Raw genomic sequence first — 15,301 nt, forward strand, 5'->3', positions numbered from 1 at the left:
ATTCCGGCGCCTCCACTCCGTTCCCGACGGGTCTCCTCCGTGTGCAATGGACGGGTGAGTCCCCGCCGGCCCGGGCCTCGGCACGGGCGGCACCGTGCCGGGGGCCGGGGAGCAGCGTTGCCGGACCCTTCCCGGGGTGCGGCAGAGGGGGAGAAGGCGGCCGAGGTTGGGGACCCGCGCCGGGGGCTGGGGCGTTACCTGAGGGGGGGGCGCCGAGGGTGCGGCCGGGCCGCCCGGTGGGGGCGAGGCGGGAAGGGGTGGGGGGTGGACGCGGCCGCCGTCGGTGCGGGCGGGGGGATGTGCTGCGCGGGCCGCCCCCCCCGGAGCCCGTCGCCGCGGGGGGAGTGTGTGTGGGGGCGCCCCGCTCCGCGGCCGCCGCCCCGGCGCGGCGCCTCGTGGGGGCCGTGCCCCGCCGGGGGCAGCCGCTCCGTGCCGGAGGTCCCGCCCGGGGAAGGCCGCCGGGGCTGGGCCGGGGGGGGCGGCGGCGGGCGCCGCGTGGGCGTGCGGGGGGGGAGGGGGGGCGCACCTGGCGGGGGGGGCGCGGGTGATGGAGGCCGCGGCCGCGCTCCCATTGTGTGGCGCGGGCGGGGGGGTGGGGGCTGTTTTCTTGCTGGATTCTCTTTTGTGAGCGGTTTTTCGGCCCGCACGAGTCCCGCAGCTGCGGGGGGCGCCCGGCGGCTCCCGCGGCGGCGTTACCTGCGGCCGCGCGGGGCGGGGGCAGAGCCGTTCTCCGCTCCGAACCCCTCCGAGGCAGAACTCCCTCCCTGTTTGACTCCTCCGGTTTTTCCAGGGCGCAGCTCTCTTTATCTCGGGCGGCATTGGTTTCTCTTTAATCACCGCCTCGCCCCGTGGCTCGCTTCAGAAGTGTTTGCTTTCAAAGTGATGCTTTATCACGGCAGCTCCGTCAGAAGTGAAGTCTCCGTGTTTCTCTTGTCTCGTACGGCTTATTTTTTTTTGGTGATCTGATTTTTTGTTCCTTCTAGAGCGCGGTAGCTAAAATACTTCTAAAGGCCTCCGAGTGGGCAGTTTGTTTTCCCGGAGCCGTAAGTGGGGGAAGCCCAAATTAGTGCCCCCTCGCCCGGAACACCAGCCCGGGCGGAATGAGGCGCAGTCACATGTCTGGGGTTTTTCACACTCTGAAAAGGTGCTGTCTCGGGGGTGTTTTCCTCTTAAAAAGAGATAATCGTGTATCTTATTAAATTTTACGGTCCAGGCCGCAGTTCAGTTTGCTCTGCTTTTAACAAGTTTGCTCATCATGTTGAATGGTGTTTTTAAAAAAAAATCTTCAGGATGTGAGATCATACATTCTGATGGCAAAAATCAGTGTGTTTCCAGCTGTCTTCACTGTAGTCCCTAGAAAAGCTGATTTAGTGTGTATGTTAAAGTAGTTATTTTAATGTAGGAATTTTAGTATAGCGTATGAGCCTTAATTATGCATTATCGTTTGAAGATCTTGGTGCCTGATCTGTTTGCCCTGTGAAAGCTGTCTCCTGTTGAAACTTTGAAAGCGGCTTCTGAAAACGGTTTTACATTTTTGCCTAGCTGGCAGTGAGTGGCCTCTCTGGCTACAGGCTTGTTCTGTCTGCTTCTCCTGCCTAAAACGATACATAGCTGTGCTTTTCAAATCATCCCGTTTGAATAAGTTGCTTTGTTCAAACATGCAAGGAGTTCATATGGGAAATGCTGCTTTGGAAAATGACCTAGAGGTTTTAAGTGCTGCTTAATTTTCCCCCTTATTGCGTAGGAGTTACTCCATGTAAAAAGTAATTTTTATGAAAGGCTTTGTTGCCTGTTCTTTCAGAAATGAGAAAAGTTTTAATCCCCTGCTTAAGTTTGACACAGGGGAAGAGAGTGAGGCTTAAGATATGATGATTTGTGGAGGGTGGGTGTGTGTGTGAACTGGAAGTGTGTCACACATTTCTTGAATAAAAATTCTTAAATGGTGTTGGTGCTTGTCTGGTGTGGTGTTTGTTATAAAATGGGTTACAACAATATTCCAAGAATGGATAATTCTTGGCAAATAAAAAAGCTCTTCCTGCTGGGTAATTTTAAATACTATCCCCTGTTAAGGCTGCTTTATGTAAAACGTTTCCTGTGTGTGAGGCCCACGAGAGGAACAGGAAGTAAGAGAAATTGCTCTGGGGTAAGTTCGAGAGTTTTGGAAACTTGGGAGATTCCTTGTTCTTACTGTGCTTTGCTGTGTAGAATTTTTTTAAGCTTATGAAAAGCACTGGGTTAAGGTACATATTATAACTGAAGAAATGTGTGCTCATAGAATATTTAGTAATTCTAATAGAAAGATTGTGATTCTCTGAACTCCTGTGTGCAGATGGGTTTAATTAGTTCATTACTGCTGGCCCTTAAAGTACAGCAAAACCCATCTGGCTTCGCGGGTGACCAGACACCAGGGGGTTGCAGTGCCCCGGATCCTCATACAGAGCGTTCTTTAAGTAGTTCACTTGAAAAAAAGAAACTATCGCGTGGCTTCCTGGCAGCAGCCATTGGATCAGACTGTAACTCCAGCTGTAAAGTGCTGGGTTATGATGACATGGCAGGTTGGTTTTGAGGAGGAAGTATGAGGAGCTGAGCTGGCTTATACTGGTGTTACTGCTTATTTGTGGAGCTGGTGAAACATGAATGACTTAATCAGATCGAGCAGTATTTAATTCCTTGACAAGTTACAAATTATTGCAGGAGGGTAGGGAAGGAAGAACTAGTGGATGCAAGTTCTCTAGCATTAAATCACTTTGTGGAATTGTTCTTGAGTACCTCAGATTTCATGTTGCTGTTTTAGAATGACTGCCCTGCCTTCTGCTTCTCTGCCATGTTTCCTTCAAGTTGCTGCAGGTCTGTTAGCCAGCCACTTTCGGATCCTTTACTCTGAAATTATGGTGAGCTATTTGAAAGGTAGGAGTTGAAACAGGCAGCGCTGCACATATGTCAATCCAAAATGACCATTTCTGCTCTCGGTTATGTTGCTGCTTTACAGTGGTTTGGAGTTTATTAAAAAAAAAAAAAAAGTAGTCTTCAGTGCAAGGGTATAACAATTCATTAGAATGTCTTGAGCACTCCTGCAAAAGAGTAACATATAGGTACTGTAGTACTCTGGGAGATTACCCAGATACAACAGGCCCATACGTAGACAAGTCATTTTGATTCCATCAGTGAAAGAAGCTGCTCTGAATAGATGTGTGTTGTGGTACATAATGGTCCCTGCTGATGAGAGCTAGCGCGAGCTGCTTGAGGTACAGCTAACTATTTTTCATGCTGGTTAATCAGGAAGTCTCATTTTAGGAGGTTTAAGCATATGTGGTAGAGTTTAATAACTTTTTAAATTCAGATCTGTGTTGGAGAAATACTATTTGTCTTCCAAAACATAAAAGAATGGTTAGAGGAATCTTGTGTACAGGTGTACCCCGGTCTGGGAGCTGCCCGGACCTCTTCCCTGCTCTTTCTCCTTGCATGCTGTTGTTCTGGCGGGGTCTGGCTCCAGGGATGTTGGCGTGGCTGGAGGGCTGCTGCTGGCACGGACTCTTCGCGTGGTGTGTGCTGTCTCTCTGGAGCCACTGGAGCTCTAGCCTTCCTAGTCTTCACTGTTGACTTGATAATTTTGCTAGAGAGAGCCTCCTTACAGCCTAGCAGAGGTTACTTCTTTGAATATAAAGTTGCTAAGAAATGGAGAAGTGGATATCGGTGATGGAGTTGACTCTTTACACTGTTGCTCTTGGTTTAGTTGGAGGTGGTGTTCTAATCGCATCACTCTCCCGTGAGGATTGCTAGGCTGTGTTAACTGGGGGTTTTTCGTCTTAGTCCCCCATGGTACCTTTGCAAAAAGAGCAAGCTCCACGGTAGGAAGTGGAAGAGCTGCAGTTCTCTAGCACTGCTGGGTCTTGGGTCTCCACCATCACCATCTAATAATTTTTCTTTGTATAAACTGTCCTTGCCTCACTTGCAGAGACAACTGTGCACTTTGACTTGCTTTTTTCTTACTACTGTAAACTATGCTGGATATTTGTGGCAAACCTATCTAACTTTTTTAATCCTTTTCTTTCTTTTTTCTACAGCATTGTCCAAGATATAACAGTTGGTACAAAGGTAGGCACTTCTCACTTTTTCTCTCTTTTTACACTGCTCAGCATCTGACCTAGTTTTAGCCTCACCGAATGTAGATCTTCAGCTTTAAAGGGTTATTTCTGGTACCATGTAAATTGGTTTTAACCAGAAGGTAATTTAGTTTCATGTGCATTTAAAATTTTTATTATGGCTCAGCATTTAGCTCTTGGCGTTTGGACATTGATTATCAACTGTCAGAAAAGAACTTTATTGCATTTAGAAACAGCCCTTTCCCCTACTAAAATGTCGAGCCACGCTTGTTTGTGTACTAGACAATGCTTCTCAATGGAGAAACTGGTCCTTTCTTTTTTGAGAACTCTATTTCCTTTGTTTATGTGAATTCCTGTTCAGTTATATATCCAAAATCCTTCTGCCACAAAAAATCAGGTGTTTAGCAGTTGGTTTTTATCTCTTGCGAGTACAGTAAATATGACCTTTACCCTTCTAGTCTCAGGTTTTGAAAGTGCAGACTTAGCCCTGAAACTCAAAGTGCTGACAGGAGCCTCCTTATCTGCCGTGCGTGGTAGTAGGCTGTTGTGTTCACGGGATAAAAGCTCATTCCTGTGAAATGTTAGACTGGAAGGTGCAGCATAGACTGGCACTCCTTCACCTATTAAAGGTTTTTCATTTTACTTTGAGAACATTGTAGCTAATGCTCTGGGATCAGGATTCCAGTAAGTTCAGCCCTGCGAGTTCTTTTTATTAGATACTGTGTGTGTGAATGTTGGCCCTTAAAGTATTAATCTGACAGCTTTTTTAATGGCCCAAAGTGTGTGTTGTTAGTGTCTTCATTATTAACGAAGAAGTAGAGTTGCATGTGGCAACTTGAATAGGCTGGTGAAGTGATGCAGCATGTGATAAGACTAATTTGAAGTAGAGCCGAGCGTGTGCTGTGAGCTCTGTTAGGTCTGCAGAAGTGAAGGAGGAGCATTAGAGAGAGTTTGCTCCTAGACAGCAAATAGTTTTTTGTATTCGAAGTACAAAATTAGATGTGGCTGCTATTAAGCATAGGTGTGTTTGTTAGTGCTTTAGGGTTTCTGAGAAGCATTGACACCTGAAGAGGCTCTATTTAATGGCTGTAGGGGAAAGGATATTCTAACTTTTCCTCGTATGAGAATCTGAAGTTTGAATTAATTGTAGTGCCACGATAGTGTCTGGTTCTGGTTGAGAATGCTGTCTGCTGCAAGGAGTTCAGTTTGCCATGGGAGGAGGAGGAAAGGCTTCAGCCAGGACAGGAATGTTGGTTACCAATCATGGCCATTATGAAAGGTGGACTAAGTCATCCCTTGACTGCTGTAGAGCAGTTTGATACAATGTCTAATAATCTCATTAATCTAAGTAAAAGTCCCCTCGGTTGGATTTAACAATGTGTAGTTTGCAGCTTTAGGTTTCTGCAGCTTTAAGAAGTAGTTTTACATAACTGAACTTGACCAGGAAGCTTCTGAAACTGTAATTGTAGTCCTCAGTGAATCTTGAAAAGCTTCAGGATGTGGTATTGCATGCCTCATCACTCCCATCTGTGGGGGTGATTTCGGTCCCCAGTGCACTACAGTCAGACGACTAAAACAAGGACTGGGAGGAATCCCATCCAAGCGCTTTCATTCATGGTACAGGGCAGAACTGTAACCCTGATTATGCCCATTGTGCGGTGGGGTAGGGAGTGGTGAGGCAAAACCCTGTGTCAAAAATGAGGTCTCTTCTCAAGTCAGATGAGGCAGGTTTTGAGAAAGTTGAATTGAAATTTAAAGAGTGGCAGAAGCAAAAAGGAAAGTTGAATCATCTTGATAAAGGTAAGTTTTAAAGTTATTTTCAACATAGTCATGTTATGTGATTATCTTTAAATAAGACATCGAATATGCCAGTGTAGATCATTTAACAGAAGTACATTCTCTAATGTTATAGTGTAACATGTTACACATGGGATGGATTTGCTTAGGTAAGTTAGAATCCCGTTTGCACACAGCTAGGAACAAAAGTGAAGGCTTCTCTTACGCCTGCATCCTCTATGTGGCTGTGCGCAGGTCAGCTGCCTCCAGACAGTTTCCCCATACTCTGCTGCTTCTGTACTACTTAAGATCCTCTGGCTGCAGGATTCTTGCGTGGAGAGAGGTACAGGCATCTCTTTCAAAAAGCTGTGTAATCAAATCCTGTATTAATTGCTTCTTGAAAATACTTACCTTGTGGTAAGTGTAAAACCTCATTGGCTGCAGCTTTTTTGAAATTTTGGTGTTGCTTTTGTGTGTTGCTTCCACTTCAATCTGCCTTCCTTTGGTTTGCCAATAAGTAGTTTGAAGGGACTGCAGAATGTTTCTTTAATATCACAGAAGCGTTTCAGTGTTGTCTTTGAAATAACTAAAGTGAGAGAGCTCTGTCCATCCATCAGCATTTGTTGGATCTTTGGGGCATCACTGAAATGACTTCAGGGATTAACTGATTTCCCCCCCCCCCTTCAGAAGCAGATGTTCTTTGTAATTACTTGATAACTTAAAATAATGCTGTGGAACTGTAGTTTTTTGATCTACTGACTTTAGAAAACATTTATAGAAATGAGATTCAGGTGGAGATAAAACTACTTTGTTAGTTCTGAAAGCTGTGCTCACAAGAGAGCTTGCTCGTTGATCTTCTAAATTAGACATGAAAATTTGAGCTGGAAAACTTTTTAATCCGAGATGTAAACTTACTAATTCTTGCCATATATGTACAAGGTAGGAACAGTATTGAATTCATTTTGTTAAGGTATTTGAAGATTACAGTCTCCAAAAGTGGTCAGCTTGTGTCACACTTGAGGCAGTATGTTGCTGAGACACCAGTAGACCTTTTCGATGTTCTGTTATTGACTGGAATGTCCCAAAGTTGGAGTATTCTTGGACAAGTAGGAAAAGTGCCTGTAACTCAAAAAGCATTGCTGAGGAAATCGTCAAAGATAACTGACAGCGGCCTCTTGGTTGCCTTCCTGCTCCAAGCGTGGCTGGTTGCCAAGTCTAACTATGAAATTGAGGACTTTGAAAGTGTGTATCAGCTTGCTCTACTTCATTGTTTTAAAAGGCAGGGTGCTGGCACTTCTTTTGGATTTTCTCAATCCTTAATTTACATATTAAGGGTATTCACACCCGCTTCTATTAATGGTTCTGAGGTCCTCATTATATTTAGGTTCTGTAACTTAAGAAGTCCCAGGTGTTCTCATGGCTCACTACTTGAGTGCTGTACTGCCTGATAGCCTTTGTTTTTAATCAGGATGGTAATTGTAGTAGCCATTCCTGGGCTTCACATTAGCCCAGTCCACAGACTCTACAGTTTAAGGTGTGTGAATTTGTTTAGGAAGCTCATTACAATTCTGGTATGGGGCTCTTGATGCACAGCCTTCTGGAATGTCCTTTAAGACTTATTTCTTCCCATAATTTCACTGCAGTCTGGAAAGGAGGGGAGTATGGCCTTAAGATGGAGGCACTGTATTTGAACTGTAAGGTACTGTGCCTGACCCCTGCAGTTGCCTCTTCTAAGTAATTTGATCAAGATCACTCTCTGTATCTCCTTTCCCTTTCTTTAATTTGCCTAGATATCACTGTCCCTTTAGGCTGTAATGTTCTCTGAGCGGGACTGACTTACTAGAAAGAGTATGAACTCTGATAGGTTGTTATTCTTTAAAGTTGCAATTCGGTGATTGAAGAAGTCTCAATAGTTTAGGTGCTGAATAATCTCATAGTTTCTCAGTTAAGTTGGGCTTTTTTTTTTTTTTTTTTTTGAAAGGTGGTGCTTCCAGGAAAAAAAAAAGGTATACTTCTGTGGCATTTGAGAAGTTAATTTTTAAAACAGGGTTTGCTAGAGTGTGATACAGGCTGACTGCATAGAAGTGATTTGTGATCAAGCCAGGATCTTTGCCATGGGAACAGTAATTATGGCTTCAGGCAGCAGGCCAAGAATGTTGTGAGGAAATTCCAGTCCCCTCCTATGGCTTTAGTTAGAGGCTGCAACAGGCTGGCTCTTGTGGCCTCTGTAACAGGCATGATCACGCATGTAAGGCACATGTCGGTAGCAAGGTCCATGGCTGTCTTTTGGCAAGCGTCGTGTCAGCTGGATTTGGTACATAGCTCGATCTAATCTGTTAGTGTTGCATACAGCTTTTACACACCTGTGTCTTCAGTTTATGTGTAATTGTCCTTCGCAGGGCAGTTGGTAAGCCCTCTGGTTGGGCTGTGAAAGCTGTTTAATTCTGTATTATGTTTAATAGGAATTTAAGATACTGGTTGAAGCACAGATGCTGGGCAAGATTGCTACCAGGGGCTTATCAGCTATTAGATCTGTTTAAAGCAGTTCCTCTGTCACATCTAAACCGATTTTTATGTGGAAGCTAGCTTAAATGACTTGCACTTGGAAAGGAAACAAGATCAAAATGAAATTGTGTGAGACTTTCTAGCAAACGATCAGTTAATAAAATGGTTGCAGAAAATCTTCTGGTTTAACCTCAGGCTTACTTTGCCCTCAATCTGTGAAGATTTTAAAAAAATAGCAAAATATGTAACACACGAATTTGTTCTACTTTTATCTTTTTAATCCCACAAGTGTAGGGATGGACTGTGGTCTCTGAGTCACTGACATCTGTTTCAACTATTGTCAAATGAGAAAATGTAGATGTGCTGGTGCCACGTTTGTCATCTCACGCTAGAGGAAGAGTAAGCATTACTTAGTTTCAAATTCTGTGTGGTTCTACTATAGCTGTCTTTCAAGCTTCATATGAAGACTTGTTGAATACTGTGCTTAGTTCAGCAAGTGTGTTTTGGTAATCCCAGTGTAATGATTGCTTGGTGTTTGCCAAAGCAGACTGTAGTTATTACACAACTGCAATTTAGATGAGATTGAATTAGTGTGGAGTTCCTTCTCAACTTGCGTGTTCAATTTGCCATTTTACAGATTTGGGCACAAAATGTTCTTTCACAGGTTCCATTTTCCCAAAGTGACTCATCCAGCAGTATTTCTTTCTGATAGTATGTGTATTAAGCTTTACCAAGGACCTGTGTGCTCCACTGCAAGCGTTTAAAAAGCTCAAGGCTGACTACTAGTTAAGTTTCAACTTGGGAACAGCGTGCTGTAAAGCTGGGTGTGTGCTACCCTACAGAGCCAGAATGACTGCATTACTGCAGTACTTGGAGTTTAGGAATTTTGGGCTATTGAAAATGGCCACACCTTTTATTTGCTCAAAGGGCAGGTTTGTTTCACAGGGTGTCTCCATAGTAGCAAAGACTGAGAAGGAAAGTCAGGGAGGGGCTGGGGAGATGAGTGGGTTGAGGATCCGGCTTCGCTCTGCTGCCAGCGTGTGCTTGAGCTCGTAATGCATCGTATTGCAAAATTTCACATCACGTTGTGTGAGCAATCGCTTTAATGTAATGCTGAAGCTTCTAGTGTCTTTCAGGAACTCAAAAATCTATCTGTATGCTATAGAAATGGTACCAGCTCTTGTGGCAGTACATATGTTAGGAAGATTTTCATAAGCACTAAATTCTTTGCGATGCTCTGACCAACTAACCTAGTTTCGAGGACACTAAAAATGTGTGTGTGTCTATCCAGTATGCTATTGTGAATCTTAGTGGGAAGTTTACTATGCTGGCTCTTTTGTAAAGGCATTAGACTAAATCTTGTCCAGACAAGAGTGAGGTTATAACAATTTAAAAACCTTCAAGTGGTGGGTGACATGTGTTTGCTGGCCCCAGCGGAACAGAGCACAGTTTAAAAAAAAGAAAAGTATGAACTCCAAGCCTGCCAGATAGGCCAATGCCTCCACCGCTGTATCAATGTGCTAACTGCTGGGTTGGATTTAATTTGATAAATGACATAGGGCTTCTGTATTTGAGTTGGTACATTAAAATTAGCTATGAGTAGTTTGGGTGAATTAAATTGATATCCCTCCCCCCCCATTTTGATTCTGATCCGATGGTAAATCGCCCGAGATGGGCGCAGCAGAGGCGTGAGTGACACGCTGAGCTCCTGGCTGCAGCATCTGTCCCGGGGGACAGCAGTGTCACTCTCGGCTTAGCAGCCGGAGTCTTCAGGGTCTTGAAGTTATTTTGTGTTGATCTCAACTTCCTGACTTTACTAGGACTGAAGGAGGACACTGTTGTATTGTGTGTTTGTTGGAGATGCTTTCACAAAAAAAAATTGACTCGCGCTTTCTGCTTGTGACCCAAATTGGAATGTTTCTTTTCACACGGCCGTACCTTTAAATGGCTGAAGAGCGTTGGAGGCAGGAGGGGAGCCTTGCTGGAAGTGAGTCTTCTGTGGGAGACAAGGAAAACTGGCATCCTTCTTCCTCATAGTTTAAATTTAGTTCCATTCCTGGCTCTTGAATCTCTCAGCAGAAAATGTTGGAATGTAACATGAGTGTGAATGATGATGTCATCAGACTGGATTTCTCTTATTAGTTACTTCACAAAGTGGTTTGAGCTGTGAACTGAAGTATCAAAGCACATTCTTCCATTCCTCTGGGATTGAACTTGTGCAGAGCCCTTGAAGCATACTTCAGAGATGCTTGATTCGTTTTGTGCTCCAAGAATTTTTTTTGCTGCTTTTATCAGAGCAAAGGCTTTGTGTGAACTTCTCAATGATTTGTATGGCATTTTCTGTGTAAAATATTATGGTGGTCTTTTATTGGGTTCAAAATCTCTTTACAAATGTAGGGAAGGTGGAGCAGAGGAACGATGCTTGTGTGCTCTGGCCAGGCAGAGTTACAAGACTTCTGGCAGAGGTTTTCTAGCTGAACTTGAGAAAAGCAGACCATGGGCTTCTAACAGTACAGAATTTTTTCTTGGTTTGTTTTCAAAGGTGGTTTTCCAGGTGCAGCTGTGTTACCTGCTTTGCTTTTTTTATCAGTGTGTTGGCTGATGGCCTGTATGCCTCCCAAATCTCTCTTTTCCCACAGGAGGAGGATATTGCTATCCTTGGTCTGTGTAAAAATGGTTACTGCAGTGCAAGGTGCTCCATATCCGAAGGCAGAGGATTTCCTCAGGAAATCTGTTCTTTCGTAGATCTTTGGCTTGGCTGGCCTGTGGCTTGCTGGCCTTTCTAGTCCTAGTCCTTGTCCTCTTCCTTCCCCTGTGCCCTTTCTGCCATTGCTTTCATTTTGCTTTCTGCCTGTGACACTTCTGCATTCTGAAAGGTGATTGTTACCATGTACTATCTGTCACCTGTCTGTGTCTTGAAATTAATATCTTTATGGTTGTTCAGTTTGTATTTTTCTAGCCTTCTGCACAGGCAGAATGTGGTTGATTTATTGTAATCCTTTTATAAGTGACTGGATCTTAAGTAGATAAAGGATTATATAGGGCGGCTGAGAATTTCTGTAGGACTTCTAGGTGTGCTGGTAGAAGCTGAGACAGTCTATGGCTTCATTCCAAACTGGTGAAGTTTAGGTAAAATCCTTGTGAAAATGAGACAATTTATAGTTTTCATGTGAATTAGCAGTTGGTTTTTAAGCTGTGAAAGCCTAGACCAATTCAAAATTCTTAGAAATTGTTTGTTAAAACTTTAAAGCGAGAAAAAAGAAGCTTAAAGTTTGGGGGGTGGTCAAAAGCTAACTTGGAAAAATGTAAAACATTCGAATTCTACCTTGCGGCAGACTTCCTTTCTCTACTTCAGAAGAGGGAACTAAGGAAGTATTGATGGCAAGACTACACAAAGCACGGGTGTTTTATTAAATTAATGCAGCTTGAGCAAGAGACCTTTTGTAGCCAGGAGTGTCGCAGACAAAAGGAGGCTGCTGTCATAGAAACGCTCCCAGGCAGTGGTATACCTGGTGGTAGTGTGTGTGCGGACCCGTGATCTTGGTGGTAGAAACAGCCTTACCCTGCTCTAGGTATGTTCTGGCAGTGTAGCTCCAAAAGCTGTATTTGTGTTCTATAAACAGGAAGAGGAGATTTGTTAGTTCAAATGAAGAATTTTTCATAGAGCAGCATTACTGCTCGCACACTGTTGCTCCTGTTAACCTCGTCATAAAAATACCAGCTGCAAAAGAATTAGCTAAACAGAAATGTCAACATAAATTAATGCCTCTTGTGAGCAGGGATGTGAACTTCAGAATCTGAAGAACTGCGTCTTGAACGAAGCTCTGTGTGGCTCGGCCTCCCCATGGTAGTTGAAGAAAAAAGGTAGAAAAGTAGTGTCATGGGCAGCCAAGCACCCCCATGGCCATTTGATCGCCTCATCCCCTTCCCTGGGTTTGCATAGCTTTAAACTTACATAAAATAATATAATACTTCAGAATCCATAGATTTTTGTGCTGTCTTTTCCAACATAATTCCACATACCCGATGGATACATTGTTGGCGAGAAACTCTTCTGAGCCTGTTAAAACACCCAAGGCTCACTTTGCTTCTTGTGGCTCTACTGAATTGGGATACTTTGTATGGACCATTTGAATTTATAACACAGTTTTCAAGCTTATTCATAGACTATAGGATGTACAGAAAGAAAAGACATTAGAGCCTGGAAGGAGATCATGCAGGCCACTGCGAGTGCGCAGACGACTGATCCGGGCTCCTGCTGAAGTTCCCAATACAGAGTGCAGATTAGCAGAGCGCATGTTTCCCATTTGCCTCAGGTTAGGTCATTCCAAAAAGCGACTGTCAATACAGATTTCTTGCGGTTATCCGAGATCCACTGCAACAGTAACAGGGAGAACGAGCGCTGATGAATGGTGTAGCCGGTGTGATGTCCCCGTGTGGGAGGAAGCCAGCCAGTGCTGTCTGTGCCCTGCGAGGACGGCAGCTCCACGTAGCCCCATCTATACTGGGTGTGCTCCTCAGGTTCACACTGCAGAGCTGTTCTTTTAAAGGGACTCTGTGGAATAGTTTTGATGTAACTGTACAGTACTGTGTATATACTGTCTGTAAACCCCCTTGTGTAGGGAAAAGACCTTAGAATAATTGTAGTTTTCCAATTGCTGCAGTTTTCCCTCTTGGTTTGCATGTACCTCCAGCTGGGAAGCTTACAAATTGACTGCTGCTTCTTTTGATGTCGAACAATCATCCCCCTCTGCCTCCTGGCTCTGGTCACAGCGGGCAGCGTAGACCGTCTCCAAGATAAGAGGGGAGTGGATTTGAAATTGCTCTTTCATTAAAGAAACATCGACATGTGGAAACCAGCAGCAATGAGCATTCCTTGTCAAAGTGCCCTGCAAGTAAATTTTCAAATATGTGAGAAAATGTTTATTTTAAACAAACCATTAGGAAAGTTAAAGTTGGGGAATTTAAATTCTTTCCATAATAGTATAAATGTTTGTTTTTCCAGTTTATAGTTTCCTAGTGTTGCCTCCATGAGAGTGAAATATGTGGCTTGTTCTCCTGGTGTTTCCATGATGGATTGCAAGGGCTGCCCGAGTCTGCTTGCACAGACACACTGATTTATACTGGGAGTGCTGGAGTTCTGTATGTTCAGAAATTTACAAGTTTCCATTTAAGAACATATTTTAAAAAGTTCAAGACCTGTTAGGGGCTGATGCGAGGGGTTTCTTGAGGCCAATAAATGCTTGTCTGTGTCGGTAGGGCTTTTGTTTGCTGGTGGGTGGTTCTTGTAAATAGCTGCCAGCTGTATCACAGGCCGCAGAAGGTAAAGCTGTACCTGTAGCGTTCGCAGCACTTTGGACACAAGAGCATTTTTACAGTAAACTGGTGGGGTTTTAGCCTTGGAATTACACATTAATTTGAGTCATCAAAAGGATGGGATCACAGTCTAATAGCCTCCCAGACTAGCTTGCCTCTCACTGTACTCAGGAATCCAAGTGCTAATTAGAACAGCTGTTGAAAGACCTATTCCTAATTACTACACCCTGTTAGAAGAAGACCTTGCTGGGTCCCCGTCGCCTTTGTGCAACCTGGTCAGTGCTTGCAGGTGACCAGCAGCAGCTCATGAGCTGTGGTTTTGGAACCTGGCCTAAATTCTCATGTTCAGGACATCAAAGTCCTTGAGCCTGTCTTTGAAGAGCTAGCAGTGAGTAGTCAAACAAGAAATTCAAGATTTGAGGGGGAAAGAAAAAAAAACCAACACATCAAGACCTGTGTCTGTAATTCGGTGTTCCGGGGCTCCTGTGTGACCTACTTTTCCAGCCTGTTTGCTGGGGAAGTGAGCCGAGAGCTTTTGTTGTCGCGCAGATACTGTTTCTGCAGGTGCCACCAGAGATAGGGCATGGTGGAAGGTAGAGTTTCTGGTAGCCACAGCGTGAAGCGGGGTATGTTTCTATGGAGGTGGGTGGGAGTCAGACACAGCAAGGATGAGCTCTGTTCTTTTTTTTTCTGTCGATGAAAGCCTTTTATTGTGGCATTTCTGTGTAAGACAATTTTGAGAAAGTGTTTTTATATGTTAGATTTATGTGTGCTGACAGTTTACAATGGGATTTGAGGTCTTCTATGTAACTTGTTTGAAATTAACCTGTACTGATTTTAAGCTGTATTATGCATTAAGTATAGATTGTGCTAAGAAGTAATTTGTAGTCTTGTTTGCTTTTGTCTTAGTAGTGCTTTTTATACCTCCTAGTTGGTCAGTTGAGGTAGTGTGGGTGACTGTACAGGGAATGCTGTAATGAACTGAAACACATATGTTGCATACAGTAATCTGTTCGTACACCTGTTTAGCCTTATTTGCAGGGAGTGGAGGACAAGTGCCAGACTCCTGCAATTCACTAACTTTGTGCGAATAGAGGGATTATACCTACAGCTACTAAAAAGCCTAGAATAAGTGCATTTCTGTAATTCCACAATACCAGTTTGTTTAGGTAGTGTAATTCTAGTAGGAATTTGTTTTAAAATTTTTTATCAAATGTTTTCTTCCTCCATAGAGTTGAAATGCACAGTGCTACAGTTAGAAAAATCAAAAAATCAAGATGTTGAGGTACTCACAGCTTCTTAGTTTTGCAAGTAGCCACGTTGAATTTAATGTAGAACAACTGCTAGGGCGCAAGGCAGTAGAGGATGGGATTACAAAGGTCTTTGTACCTGTGGTACTTGGGTTTCTCTGCTTCAGAAAGCTAGCCCATCTTTTGACTTAAATGTGCTTACTGAGACTGTATGGTACTGTTGTCCTAGAAGTTGCTGCTGTTCTGGGGATCGTGGCTAGAAAACAACAGACCAGTGATCAGATTCTTTTGTACTAGAGTCCAAATTATTATGTCGACCAATTTCTGCTGTAAAATTTGAAAAGTAGCTTT

The 15,301-nt window shown here is 43.8% G+C and overlaps 1 protein-coding gene across 1 annotated transcript in view; it reads left to right on the plus strand.

Moving 5' to 3' along the window:
• The first annotated feature begins 21 nt into the window (after positions 1-21).
• Positions 22-15,301, plus strand: part of PTBP1 (polypyrimidine tract binding protein 1) — a 30,960-nt gene continuing 15,680 nt past the window's right edge. Inside the window, exons 1-2 of the mRNA XM_082495191.1 lie at positions 22-54; positions 4,065-4,095. Coding sequence (XP_082351317.1) covers positions 47-54; positions 4,065-4,095 — 39 coding nt within the window. The 5' untranslated portion in view covers positions 22-46. The remainder of the gene's footprint in view (positions 55-4,064; positions 4,096-15,301) is intronic.

Source organism: Vanellus vanellus (genome assembly GCF_965231255.1).
Source record: "Vanellus vanellus genome assembly, chromosome: 25".
Lineage (NCBI taxonomy): Eukaryota > Metazoa > Chordata > Aves > Charadriiformes > Charadriidae > Vanellus > Vanellus vanellus.